The 15,540-nt window shown below is 36.5% G+C and overlaps 1 protein-coding gene across 2 annotated transcripts in view; it reads right to left on the bottom strand.

The window, feature by feature from the left end:
• The window catches only part of LOC134822307 (alpha-protein kinase 1-like), a 36,930-nt gene that overhangs the window by 14,338 nt on the left and 7,052 nt on the right, over positions 1 to 15,540 (bottom strand). For both annotated transcript variants that reach the window (XM_063833286.1, XM_063833285.1), the window contains exons 2-4: positions 6,282 to 6,386; positions 4,187 to 4,238; positions 843 to 950 (exon numbers count right to left, since the gene is read on the bottom strand). In XM_063833286.1, the coding sequence (XP_063689356.1) occupies positions 843 to 950; positions 4,187 to 4,238; positions 6,282 to 6,376 (255 nt within the window). In that variant the 5' untranslated portion in view covers positions 6,377 to 6,386. The remainder of the gene's footprint in view (positions 1 to 842; positions 951 to 4,186; positions 4,239 to 6,281; positions 6,387 to 15,540) is intronic.

Raw genomic sequence — 15,540 nt, 5'->3', positions numbered from 1 at the left:
ATGGCATTTAAGTACAAGCAACGGTGTGCTTATTAATGGGGCAGTCAAGAGGGTTGCAACACTGCCAAAATGGGAAGATTGCGAAAATGGGAAGATTGCGAAAATAGTTTATGGTTAAGTATTTAGTTTTGTTTAAGTATTTCGTAATCTAGCAGTGCATAGTTAATCTGGAAGATTAAGATTAATATGGAAGATTAATATTAGTGTGTGAGAAATCGGGCGAATGAGTGTCTATGTTTGGAGTATGACAAGGTCATTGCATCATGGTACATCTATAGTTTAAACATTATCTAGTTTCTTGCTGCAGCTGATTTATACAGTTTTGCAGACTTGGTGATATAATGGTTTTAGCTACATGATTGAGCAACTGTTCCTATCAGAAAACCTTATAAATACTCTGCTTCTTAAACCACTTTATAGTTGATACCACACAATAATCCTGTACGATATACAGATGCTCTGAGATCTAACTAACTCAATCTAATTGCCTAATTAAAAAGAGCGAATTTACAATAAACTTCTTAACCATGAAGTAAGAAATTGAAATGTGTTCACCATGCTTTGATAAATTATGGCGCGAAACTGTTTGACAGTGAAATGTATCTAATGGACATTTGCTGGCATCGAATTGATAAGAGAGGAATTTACGACTTGATAACCTATCTCTACTTTTGTAAAAGTGCGAATTATTACGTCATAATACCAGAAAAGAACGTTTACCTAATCATTACGACCTTTTACAAGATTTACCCAGCCGTTCCACCAAGCGATTTCATCGCAGATACAACATATTTAGAGTATTTTTAGACACATTTATCACACAAAAATTAAAAATCACGAACCTGATAGTTTCCGGGTATCATGTACGCTTCCGGGGGGAAATCTTTCGTTTTGCCGCCCAAATGAGGTGGCTTCTTTTGCTTACTGTTCAGTATCCGCTGATGCAATGTCTGAAATTGGGTGGCACCTTAATATCATCGTTAATAACTCAATAAATCTAGATAATGACCGTGTCACGTAACTCCTATAACTCCTAGTAATTACTCGTGTAATAACACATTGTTTGGTGATTATAATGAGATTGCTGCACATATCTCTGCAGCACGCTAGTATCCAGTGCACAGTTCCTGCTGCTCTGCACACCTCCATACAGGGTGATTTAACTGTGCAGCCTTTCTCTCTTCCTCATTATTAAACACCGCACCCTGATTTGAAGCAGTGTTACTAGCGGTGGGGTGCCATCTCATGTTTCAGGATCTGTTTCAAGTCTGAACCTATTTGTGTGCTCACATTTGTCTCTCATTAGATTATATACTTAAATAATAACTACATCTTCTCTTAAGAAAGCTGTGTTTGACACACGGCGTGACTCATGACATTGACGGGTTATGTGCACTGTTCCCTGTCTTTAGTGACGGGTTGCTACTGGCAGGGAGTCTGTACTAATTTCAGAGAACAATGACTTAACAGTGAAGTTGTACAGTTGTGTTACTGAAGTGGAGGGGGAGTTAGTGGGTTTTAACTGTCACATCTGCAGAGAGAGAGAGAGAGAGAGAGAGAGAGAGAGAGAGAGAGAGAGAGAGAGAGAGAGAGAGAGAGAGAGAGAGAGAGAGAGAGAGAGAGAGAGAGAGAGAGAGAGAGAGAGAGAGAGAGAGAGAGAGAGAGAGAGAGAGAGAGAGAGAGAGAGAGAGAGAGAGAGAGAGAGAGAGAGAGAGAGAGCACTATTGGAAGTATTATAGAGGAGGAGTATGGTAAGTTTCAGAGTTGTAGCAGTGTTTTAGAAGAGTCACGAGCGTGTGTGTCAGTATTTTGACAGTTATTTAGTCAGTATTAGAGAGTGTTACTAGAGTGTCATTAGAGAGTGTTACTAGAGTATTAGTAATACTTTAGTATACTAAGTACTGTCATTGGGGAGGCGTATTTAAGTATCCTTATGAGACTATTTGATAATCATAATATTTCTAGGTTGAATAATACAGAAGAGATATGTATCGAAGTGTTGTTGTAATGCCACAATCCGAGTATTACAATATCACCAGTACAGTAATTCCAGTATTAAAATAATGAATAACAGTGCACTACAATAACAGTGTTATAATGAGTTATAATACAGTACTAGAGATTCCATTCATATCACAATCTGCTGGCTTCATGTTAGCAACACAAACATAGTTTAAACCATCCCACAATACGTACAAAACATTACTACTTGCGATCTTTCTTACACACCGCGAGTACACGCCAGAGATTGATTGCATAATTACTAAAATTGAGCAGCCTCATCTCTTGTAATATGCATACACGCGATATACACATATTAGTAGTGCTCCCTTTAGTACAATGAGAGCTGTTTAGTGTGGGTTAGTGTGGGAATAGTACTGGTTCACCCGGTAACCGGTACTGGTTCACCTGGTAACCGGTACTGGTTCACCTGGTAACCGGTACTGGTTCACCTGGTAACCGGTACTGGTTCACCTGGTAACCGGTACTGATTCACCTGGTAACCGGTACTGGTTCACCCGGTAACCGGTACTGGTTCACCTGGTAACCGGTACTGCTTCACCTGGTAACCGGTACTGGTTCACCCGGTAACCGGTACTGGTTCACCTGGTAACCGGTACTGGTTCACCTGGTAACCGGTACTGGTTCAACCGACAAACCTTGCCGGTTTAATGATCAGAATAATGATCTGGAACTGTATACCTTGGCACATATACGTGCAGTCTCCAAGCATGATGGCTTCAAGCATGATATGACGGCGTTCATGCTTTCCTTGCCGGATAAACCGCCAATGTGGGGCTTCACATCACAGAACTACAATTCTATACTGGACTGGCGTAACGATCGAGAGGCATCTGCTCTCTGGGGTGCAGGTGGTCTGCAACTCTGATGGCCTGTCGAGTTTCGACGAAGCAGATCAAAGGTATCAAAGGAAAGGTAGTGATCAGAATCAATTTGTTTCGATAAACGTTTTTCGCTCGCATCTTACTTGGGAAAAGAAGCCTTATTAAGGATGTATTTGTACAGTAAATGTAGGGCTGTGCATATTACAGTGGAAGCGAAGAAGTCGCTACATTTTGGTACAAGTAACAATTGTTCGTCGCATTCCTAAAACCACAGGGGTTGTAACCATCTGGTGGATTCTTGGAATTTTTGACTTAAAAATCAGAGAAAATGAGTTTGCCATTGTGTGTCAAATGAATTGTACCGGTTATTTGAGAAGAACAAAGCTATGTTTTGAAGTGTAGTGTGCGATGATGGAAATATACAAAATTTATAATGTCGGCTGGGAAGGCTTTGAGTCGTATTTAAACTAAAATGAAGTCACGGTGTTAAAAATTGGCGTAAAAACACGCGTGTTTTTATAATGAAGTGAAGTCTTCCTGAAACGAAAATTCTGGAAGCTCCCAATCTTTACTATGGTTTACTATGGTGGGTCGGAATATAACATAATATTGTGTCATGCTTGGGTGCCATGCTTGGGTCGACCAGCTCATAAATAAGCTTTGTTACAAAAGCAGCTTTTGTAGCAAAGCTTTAGAAAAGCTACATTACTATAGCAGATCTTAACTCTCCAGCAGATATCTACTCTCCAGCTGTTGTTAAACGATAAAAACTAATGGTAGTTGCATGAACAATTAACAGCATGTTAATCTAAAATTACTAATAATTAACAGCATGTTAATCTAAAATTACTAATAATTAACAGCATGTCTTTACACAGTTATGGAGAAGGAGAGCCCGAAAGGGGCTCACTTAAAAAAGTAGGAGACGAGCAGATAAACCTATTATTAATGTTATTAACTTAATATACTTACTCTTTTATTGTTTGTTTTAATGTTTCCGTTATTGTTTATATAATACGAGACACAATATGTTGTAATTAGTACTGTATATTATAATAAGTACTATATTTTCAGTACTCTTTTACAGTATGTGATAAATAAGTAAGTTAAACGTGTTAACTCTGTTAACAGTCAATACCGTGCCTCCATTTACCAGGTTCCTAGTGGCGAAAATGGCGGGAAATTATGAATTGTCCATCTTGAAGGCGTACATTTACAACATTTTGCAAGATGGTAAGAACTTTAGCCACTTTTCCAATGTTGAAAATAACACGTCTAGAATACATTTGGTTATAAGTGAATAATCTTAATATATCCGAAATATCACAGGACAATCTTACCTTGTTAGTATCTTCTTCATCTCGTATTTGCTTATTTTCGTATTTCTCATATCTGAAAATGGAATGTCGTTACAAAGTATGGCACTATTAGGATTTGAACACGCAAATAGATCAAATGAATGTATACACTTCATTCTTACCCGATCTAGTCTGACCCGTGACGGTGCAGCGACATGATCAATTAATATAACATGATTAATGAATATAACATGATTAATGAATATAACATGATTAATGAATATAATGCTTTCAAGTCGGTTTGATCTATAGGATCTGATCACGTCTTCAGTTCAATTGAGATTTGAGTATTATTAATTACATATTCAGTTAACTATAGTGCTCACAATTCCTGTGACGTTCTGATCGTTTCATAAGAAAAACGGCAGCTGCCGACAAAGCCTTGGCCGACAAAGGTTACAACTCGGCTCCTCGACGACGGTCGACATAGTTAAGAGTCGACATCATTCCTTTCGAATTACTTAGAAATAGCACACGGCTATTCTACACACAATAATAACACCTAAATTACCTTTAAAGCTCCTCAGAATACGCTTATAATTATTATTTGACAAATCCGGATAACTGGATATCATAAGGGCTGGTACATATCATTTTTAAAATCTGAAATTCAAACATCGCAAACTGGTGAGTTCATTTTATTTTTGTTCGTTACTGGCATATTTTCATGAGTAGACTGAATAGACGTGTGTACGTTAACAGATGTCAATGCCATACAAAAGGGTTTGAAAAAACTGGCAGCTTGATGTTTACCTTTATATCAGTTCTTCTTGACTCCTGTTTAAGCTATGTACAATGTACATGTGAGTCATTCAGTCATTGCAAATGACACTTTTACTGTTGAGTAAGTGTGACTTTAATATATGGAGAAAACTTTGATTATTATTAACCATTTACCAAACGTGGATACCGGGTAAAAGAGATGAAACCATCATGATTAACGACTTGCAAACAAACTCCAATTGTTCAGCGCGAGAGATAGAGCAGGCCCTATTGCTCAGAGCCCTGTAACTGGTTGATAATGAAAATGGGGGGAGGGGGTGACGTGGGGGCGGGGGGGGGGGGGGGGGGGGGGGCGGGGGGGGCCGGGGGTAGGTAAGCTCATGATAGTTTAAGAGTCTCTCTCTTCAGCTGCAGGAGTTGGAGACATAGGGACGCGTTGTGAAAGCCGCCGTACAGGAGAGCTTACAGTTGACTAAGATTCAGAAGAAGAGTTTGAAGAGAGCTGGTATATTGCCAGCAGTAACCAAACTGACAACAAACATGGGAAATAAACGTTGGTTCTGGGGTTCTGGAGAAACGAAACTCTTTGTAATTTCCCCATCAAACTGGATGGCCGATTCTGATGAATTTGATGCCCATTTAGGTAAGATAAAAGTTGAGAGTTGAGTATTAATTTTATGCTTTCTGATTATTATTTAAAAGTTTATTTTCTGTGGAACTTGTGACCGACAGATTCATGTTGTCAATGTTGATTCATGATGTAGGCCGATTAGGTAATTCTTACCGAATTTAATGCCATCTTTGGTAAAATCAACTAATATCACTCTAAGTGAAAATCTACTAAACGTTTAGTAGATTACATCACAACGTATAATGTACGAGCTATAATTTTTTATTTAACTTAAACATGTGGCTGGGACGAATCCTAATTCTTATTGTTCAAACACAACTTCTTAAAAGAGTAAATTATTATTACTCCCACATTGCTTACTAGCTTACTATATTACTATATTATATACAGCACTGAGCACACGCCGTCTCGACACTAGTCGACACTCGACATGTTGACCAGTATCTTTTTGTTTCGTCAAAATCAACTCTTAGTATACATTTGTTGCTGCCACAAAATACAAAATTTATAAACGATGTCGGACAAAAGAAAGAAGGATGACTTATGATGTGAAACAACCCTGTGTTGCGCAGTAATTATAAACGTTTTAGAAGAGTTGTACAGTTGTGTACAGTTGGGTGGCAAAGTTTAAAGGAAATTACTGAGGAAATTTATAAAATCTTTGAAAAAAGGGACAAATTTACAAACATTCGTACAGAAAAAAGGACGAACAAAATTAGTTACCTTGCTAAGGCGTTGGTGTGTTGGGGTTGTAAAACATCTCTAAAGTGGCTGTCGATGGCGTGCGAGTTCTTCATCACCGACACAGGATAACTCATAGCATGTTATCTATAACAATGAGAAGTTTGTTTGTTAGATATTTGCCAAACGAAACAAAGTATTTACTACCCCTGTAACCCGTTATTATGCGACAAAGATATTGTATAAAATGCGACTAAATAATTTACACAATACGGTGCCCAGTAATGAGCGGATGTCATATACGAATGTTATATTTATACATATTATTTATAAAAGAAGTAAGTTTGTGGATTTAATGTGGTCACCCATGGTTGTGAAATGGTTGGACGTAACATAGGATTTTATCTAAGATAAAAGTAAAAGCATTTGATTAATAACTTGTTGAGTGTTGACAACTTTATCGAAAACGGGAGTAAATAAATTTGTTAGATATATTACAACAGAATCACAATTCCATTATACATATAATATATTCAGTATTCACTTATATAAAGACGTCACAATACACAGCATATCATTTCAATAATATGATAGCTCTCGTACATATCTGACGTAATAAAGAACAAAACATGTAGGGATCTGACGACGTCAGTTGACTCACAATTTAATAATCCCAAGCTGCTACATGTTTCATCAACAAAAATGGCATGAAAAATCGTTTAGAAACCCACCTGGTAGTAAGGTGCTTGGTTCTAACTAGTTGAGCAACAATGTAAAATCAGATCTTAGTCTGAAGCAAATCTACATTACACTGTAGTTGCAGTAGAAATAGGTCCTAGTCTACATTATACTGTACTAGTAGTTGAAATAGGTTAAACCAAACTATAAATAGAGATGACAAACTAATGATTCGATGCTGAAGTCCGAAAGGAAGGCATTTATAGACCACAACAAAGGGGGGAATATATATAGAACTTCTCAGTATTTCTCTCTTACTCACATTATAATAGATGCTTCCTTAGAATTGAGAGATGCTTCCTTAGAATTGGAGTCCCGCAAGGTTCAATTCTAGGTCCAATTCTGTTTATACTGTACACAAAGGAGCTTAATCATATTGCAAAGAGACATGGATTTAACATCCACATGTGCGCAGATGACACCCAACTTTACATTGAGTTTAACCCACTATTTCGAGATCTGTCAACAATCGAAGAGAGAATTACACGTTGTTTTCAAGAAATTAAGAGCTGGATGACCCAAAATAAACTCAAATTAAACCAAAACAAAACAGAAACTCTTGTAGTACAGACCAAGAACAGTTACTCTTCATGTCCAGTCGACTCAATACAACTTGACAATGCAGCTGACCTTGTGGATGCATCCCACACAGTAAAAAGTTTAGGTGTCCTCTTTGATCAATTCCTTACATTTGAAGATCAAGTCAATTCAATTATCAGTTGTTGCAACATCCATTTGAGGAACCTTCGAGTTAAATGGGCTCAAAGCTTAACTATGACCTAAAAAGACAGCTCATTCACTGTTTGATCTTTTCAAAACTAGACTATTGCAATGGACTTCTCTATGGTTTACCCGATTTTCTCATAAAGACACTCCAGAAGGTATAAAATTCCTGTGTACGATTCTTGTTTGGTAGAAAAGCTATTAAAAATGGGACAGTGTCACTCCATTCCTGAAAAAGGCCCATTTTCTTCCAATTAGACAACAAGTATAAGATTGCTCAAACAGTGTTCAAATGCATCAACAACATAGCTCCAGACTATACCACCAAATGCATCGACATCAAGAGTCAACCTGTACGTGTGCTACGAACTGAACAAGACTATTTCCTCCTAAATGGTCCTCCTGTCTCAAATTATAGTAAAACTGAGAGAGGTTTTAGTTACTGTGGACCCTCAGTATGGAATCAGCTTCCTTATCAATTGAGAACATTGACTGATATTGACTTGTTTAAAAAGAGACTAAAGACTCATCTACTTGAAAAAGTGTTCATATAAGTATCGTATAATATCTTTCTCATACAAACCATACTTCATTTAAAATGCTAAGTTCTTATGTACATGTTCATGAGTCGCTTTACTATGGCTTGAACTGAATCTTTGGGTTTTGAGTTCTTTTTGGCTATAAAGCGATGTATAAATTTCTAGAACTTATTATTATTATATCGGGTCTCAATAAGAGGTCTCGACTGCCTAGGCATCAAACCTTGGCAATCGGTAATTTTCCTCTGGCCCGGAGTCAGCTGACCCTAGGGACCAGAGGATAAAGGCGTAGAGACTGTGTGTATCTACAAAAGTGGTTGTTTTTACAAGAGACAGGGCTTGCAACGCAAGGGAAGAAAAACGGGAGAAACAAACACAAAATGCATATTAAATGACTTAGCAAATAGAAATTCAAACAATCCTACACTACAATAAATGTTTATTACATAATTATATTATGTTGTATAAACAAGAAACAGGGCTTGCAGGGCAAGAGATGGAACACATAAGAGCTGGCCACAGAGTGTATAATACAGTAATTCAGCAAACACCAATTACTAATACTGAAAACTGAATCACAAATTATCACAATAATTACAAGAATATACGAAATACTAAACACAATTTTTATACAAGAAACAGGGCTTGCAGAGCAAGGGAAGAAAAAAAAGAGAAATAACTGTAACAATTGTATTCACAAGGTCCAGACGAAAATAATCTTTACACAAATCTGGGAGTAATTTCAATACAGTATACTTAATAAATACAACAACTTTCCGATATGTACATTGATATGAGTTAAAAGTTGTATAAACAAGAGACAGGGCTTGCGGACGAGGGAAGAGATAAAAGAGACCAAAAAGTATATATTACAGTTATACAGAATAAATTAAAACTTCAAGAAGAGCTACGGTGTATTAAACACTCAATTAGATGTCCAAAACCATCCTGAGAATTCTGGCTGATCCAAGCAGAGCTGTCTTCTGAAGATTAGAGATGCTGCATCGAGGTGCTTACGAAAGTTTATGGTGACAGTTCCTAAAGCGCCTACCACCACTGGGACAATTGTAACCTTTCGTAAATTCCAGTTCTTCTTAATCTCTCTTTTTAGGTCTTGATAAGCTAGTATCTTATCTTGCTCTCTATCCAAGATCCGGGTATCTCCTGGTACGGGACTGCAACGTCGATGATGGTTGCTGCGTTGATTACCTTGTCTACCAGGAGAAGATCCGGTCTGCAGTGCTCGATAACGTGGTCTGACTGGATGTGAAAGTCCCACAATAGCTTGACTTTTTCGTTCTCCAACACCTTCTCTGCTCTGTGTTTGTACCACTTTTTACTGCGTGGGAATAGTTTATGCTTTGGATATTGAGTATGTAAAAAATATGTATTTTCAATATAATGTAGATTGTATGGGCAGCTTTTCCGCCAACATTCATTACAAAGAAAAATGTTTCAAGAAATTGTGATTCGAAGACAATAAATGTTGCACAAACAATTCCTGACTTGATGAGTTAATAATTCGGATATGAGAGCAGATCTACGTACGCCATATATCCTTTTCAAATATCTAACAGAATGAAGTGAATACCAGTTGTTGGAAAAGTTCCCAGAAAAATGAAACAATGGAAATATTTCATCTGGGAATAGAAATTCACTGCTAAGGACGAACTTTAAAACTTAAGTCTTAGAGTATGGCTGCAAAAAAACCGCGGCCACCCGCTACATCATTTTCCATCTCATGAGCAAACCTAAAAAAACACAGCAAGGAAAACAAAATAAAAGTCAAATCAATATACTGTATTTTGACAAGAAGGGAACCCACAAATCAGGATTGAAATCTTGAAACTAAGAGTCTCCTGACAAGCTAACTACAGCAAATATCACCGAGCAATATCGTGCTAGTAGGTCAGAGTAAACAGAATACATATTATTATTTCTCAACGTCAAGTAGGCTTTCTACGTTCACAAGTTCGCCTTGCATATATGTGAATATTGAAGCGATATGTTTGAAATTACTAATACTTTTTTAAACATTGGAATATAAGCAAATATATAAGTTTGGACTAACGACCTCAACCCATTGAAATTCATTTGACTGTCAGCGAAGTTCAATTAATTAATCTGATATCGTACAAATAAACGTCTGTGTAAGAAACTGGGTATGTTCCGACTTGCACGTAGATGTTTTTAGTCGGGGCAATTATAATTATGCAGATATTAAGCGGCAATTATATCTACACTGTACGGATAATCTGAGCAAAGACTTGAATTGAAACTGATTATGCGAACGGAGATTCTTGCCAGGAAATTTAAAACTTGCCACAAACAAATTAAATCATTTTCATATTGGAACGCATGTTTAAACTATTTTGACATGTTATAATTTACACATTTCACTTTTTTGTTGACCGTAGCAGAAAACACAGCTTGAAAAATACTGACTGATAAAAAACACTCGGCATAAATCATCAAAAATTGGATGCCATTACATCGTGCAGTGAGCACATAGTTCCTGCCGAAACTTGCATGTTCTATTATATAATAATAGCGAACCTTAAACAAAAAGAGGTGTACACATGTTAAGCCGATCGCATGACACCCAACACAGCCAACTGATTGGTTAATTACTGAAACCCTGTGCTCTGATTGGTTAATTACTGGATCTCTCGCTTCTCATTGGCTAGGGGAGACGACGACACTGCACTGTGTAGAAATACAGCCTCTAATAGGAGTCTCGGATTACACACATATATAATACCTGCTCTGAGGTAATGACGATTAATACTAAAATGTTAATACATGACAAGGTGCCCGATGTATTATATTATGCAAGATGTCAGATTGAATAATATGCAGGGAGGGATATGGTGTGATGGGTAAAGTCAGCGATATGTAATAGTTTGAGTTGTGTTTGAGAAAATCGGGGATAATTAATATCTACTGGTGGAATTGATAACTCCGCTTTTAATGTTTTAACAAAGAGACACTCAAGTGCCAGTTTGTTTGCCTGCATGAACGTTGCACACACTTACACTCACACTTACGTCTTACACTCACACTTACATTCACACTTGCAATCACACTTACACTCACGTTCACTTTAATATTCACACTGACAGTCACACTCATATTCATACTCACTCTAATAATCATGCTAACAGTCATCCATAATAAAACGATCACATAAACATACATACACACATACACACACACACACACACACACACTGGAAGTGCGCATGTGGAGTAAGCTATTTTAAAACTTGGTGGATTTGTAGAACAAACTCCCACTCAAATTAAAGGCCCACCCCATGGTGACATCAGCACTCGACTAGGAACCTCCAAAGTAAAGTCATTATGATTAGGATACTACTCAAGAGAAGGGCAGGGACAACACATTTTTTCTAGGTACAAATTTTCAGATGATCTACATAGCGATCATACTCACAGGATTCAGTTTCACATATATAAAGAGGCCAATGAAAATGGAATTGATAACGGAATTATCCGAATCAACTCTATTAATTCTATCAAAACATAAGTCACCATCTTTAGCAGGATATTAGACAAAATAACACTCACAAAACTCCAAGTATAACAAGACGCTAGATTTCGATTCACTACAAGCTCTAATCAGCTCACTTCATAACATGAACATTATGCTTTAAATAGGGAAACACTTGTGATTCAATTCAATTGCCGTAGAACCTAACTTTTATCTGCAATTTAAGAAATTGTAAGCAGAAAGTGAACTATACTGAATACTTATGTTTTATAATTGTACACATCAGTACAAAATACACTCGCGCCACGCATGCACTGACTAACGGTTATACATCACATCTCCGCAAGCAACCCTTGCTCACTGCGCGCGTCTAGTTGTCCAGTTGTCATGGTAACGGACGGAAGGACTGACGACATATTTAAACCCACCTACCTCGTTCTCCAAAATCCCTCTTTTTCTGCAAAAGCGACCATTGCATTTGTAACCTTTCACTGTTGGCTTTTTACAAAAGGGGGTGAATGGAAAAAAGTCTATACTACAGACAAATACCTTGGTACAGTGTCCAAGTTCTGACACAAGGCTAAACCGGTTTTCATTCCAAAGTGCCTTAAGATACGATTATATATCATCTGCAATTTGTAAAATGTATGAAACAAAAACTTTGTAACTGCAATGCTATCATGAAGTTCATTAAAGCATACCTTTTTTATGGGTCCCCTAGAGTCAAGGACACGAAAAACAACTTAATTTCCTGAAATAAACTTTGAAATTCATCTTTTCCCTGGCAACATGCACAATCAGTATTTTTCTTCATAATGTAGGAATAAGGAAATTTGTTTTAAAAAGTGGTGTAAACTATTTTATGTTTTTATTCTTGATTTGATTTGATTCTAACTTAAAACAACATCAACTATCAAGCACAGCTTGGAAATGAAATATAGCATTTCTATTAAGCAAAGAAAGTCACAACAGCTATTGCAAATTCCATGAAAGTAGCAAGAAAGCTTAAATAAGCAGAACACCAAGAACACAGGTGTTTCATATTCTATTTCCTGTTTGTTTCAGTAAAAATGTGTGTCTCTCACTAACCTTCACCCTGTCTTCTCATATAATCATCGTGGAAGAAAACAGCTGAAATTTAAACAGTAGCAAAAGTCCTATCAAAGAGGATAAATGAACTTGTCATGTCTAATTTTCAATTAAACTAAGCTCAGTTAATGTAAGAGCCGCTTTAGAAAGCACTGGAGTTTATCTCCAGGGTTAAATTATATCGAGTTATATGATTTAGCTATAAGACGGTTTATAAATGTTGTATTTATTATACAACTGAGCAAAATGAAAATTAGTGGGTGCTGCAGTAAAAGCAACAACAAAGAAGCTTTAAATGCAGATGATGGAACAGGCGGAGAGATTCTGTGCTTTTTCTCAAACTTTAAAGAAACCGTAAATTAGATTCATTTTTAACTTGGTTGTTTAGGCCAATAGATTTTAGATAATTTTAAAACTTTAGTAGACATATTTTTGATGATGTGTGATGATGTTTGTGTCATTATATTTTGATTTGATTTGATTCGTAAAACATATGCAATTGAAACTTTTGTAGTTGGGTTGAATGTATTTAGGCCTTTTGGACAGTATGAAGAAATAAAAATTGGCCAAGGAAGAAGAACTTTAGATCCCCAAATTTGAACCCCCAGTGCAGGTGCTTTCAAAATCGTAAAAATAAATAGATATTATTACCTCTTGACATCACTTTCTGCTGCAAAAAGGTAGTAATTTTAAAAATCTGAGAAGAATTAGTGAACTCCTTTGTATTAAATACAGCACTATGACAATCCAATGTACAAGACTCTATGTTTAAGTCTAATATAAAAAGTCTACATTATTATTAATTCTGCTATTTTCACCGCACTACAACTTTTCACTCTAAGAGCAACGACTGTGGTTCTCAAGTCGGTCAAATTTCACTCTTATCCTGATAGAGTAAAAGTAAAAGAACAATCAAACATTACTTGATTAGAGACAAATTTACCCTTCTATACTTGAGGGAAAAGTAAAACAACGAACAATGTGATGAAAAAATTGTTAATATCTCATCTATTTGGGTCAACTAAAGGAACAATTAAGTCATAATTCGTGTCTGATTAGCCTTCAGGTAGAAGAGAGCTACCAAAATGGCTCTGGTCGTATATGCTAAGACAGAAGTGGAAAACTATTCACGATTATCAACCAAACTGCAGTTATTAAGTACCAGGCTATGCCATTAATCTGGCGGAAAGATGCAATATTAGTACAAACGAACGAAACCGGAATTGCAGTCTTTAACAGTACAAACACTAATCCCGATGTCACCTACTTTAAGGAGATAGCTAACGACCAGTTGGATTTACTTGGCATGTCATTCCCTCCGTGACACGTGAGCATTCGTTTTACTTCGGGGAAATCGACCAATAGACTAGCAAGCTAGATTATTAAAAAATCGTGATATAATTGAAGTTAAATGAAAATGGAAAAGGGGCTCTTTTCATCGTCTTTGTTTATAAAGTATAAAGCCAGCTTTCGTTATCGACGAAACTAAAAAATTTTAATTTTGAAACATTTCAATATTAAAAGCAATTGCAAAGCGTTTAAATAAAACTAATAATGTTTGCGGTATTAACAGTTTAATTTTATTGTGTTGTATTAATTAGCTATATATAGCATAATATATAGCATACAGTTTTATAAATTGTGTACGCTAATGGCTAACAAATTTTTAGAATAAAGTGTTGCTCATTCTGCTTAACTTGCCATTGAACATAAAATAAATAAAAACGGAAAGAAAATAAATACAAAATATTCATTTAAAGCAATAAAAATTTAGTTTTGTAGCTTTAAAATTACAATAATACGCCGCGCGCGCATCCAACATGATGCTTTTCACTAAATCATAAATCGCTGAAATTTGAAATGCACCATTGGGCCGCGCAGCTGCAGAGCTGCTAAAGATTAACATCGTCAATCAAATAAAATTTGACATTGGAAATACATACTGTACGTGTATTAAATTGTAACGCAATCAAAATTTAAAATTTGCATTGAATGCCTTGTTCAAAAATCGGAGCGGTGCGTTAATTGGTGTTTAAAAATAAAATTCTTGACAATATGAGTAAAAAAAAAAAAAACCATCATGCTTGTTCCAGCTTCAAAAAATTGTAGCTTCCTAAATATTATGGCGTTAAAAAGACTAGACTTTAGCAAAGCTATTATATGAGCTGCAGGAAAAAGTAAAATTGATAAATTATACTCGATTCCTAATTAATTAACTGAGCTGAAATGCATTTATAAAGAATCGTTATGATATAAAAAAAAACATAGTAAATACTTGTTATATCACGTGGTGACCCCCACTGTCGCCTCACTATAATGAAAAACTGTATAGTGAGAAACTGTAGTAGCCGCGCACTCGTGCGCGGCGGGTCATACAACGTATGACAAGTAAATACAGGACATGTGGCAAATACATGAAATGGTAAATACAGGACATGGTAAACACAGCTAGAACATGGTAAATACAGGGCATGCCTAAAATTAGGCATGCCGGATACTTTGCTCGTCGTTATAACGCAACATGTGACTTGAACCTGAACATTATAAAATGTAAAAGTTTCTTGTAGCGCGATGCACTACTGGGTCGCGCCGCGCATTTTCTCGCAACCACGTATGCAGATCGGCGAGATGCGAAGGATTGACATCGTGAATCAAAAAAGTTCCCTAGCTAGTGCTCCCATCTAGTGCTCAAGAGTCGAAGGCTG

Source organism: Bolinopsis microptera, chromosome 10 (genome assembly GCF_026151205.1).
Source record: "Bolinopsis microptera isolate Bmic1 chromosome 10, MBARI_Bmic_1.0, whole genome shotgun sequence".
NCBI classification, from domain to species: domain Eukaryota; kingdom Metazoa; phylum Ctenophora; class Tentaculata; order Lobata; family Bolinopsidae; genus Bolinopsis; species Bolinopsis microptera.
The sequence above is the reverse complement of the archived record's forward strand: the minus strand, read 5'-3'. Positions and strand labels throughout refer to the sequence as shown.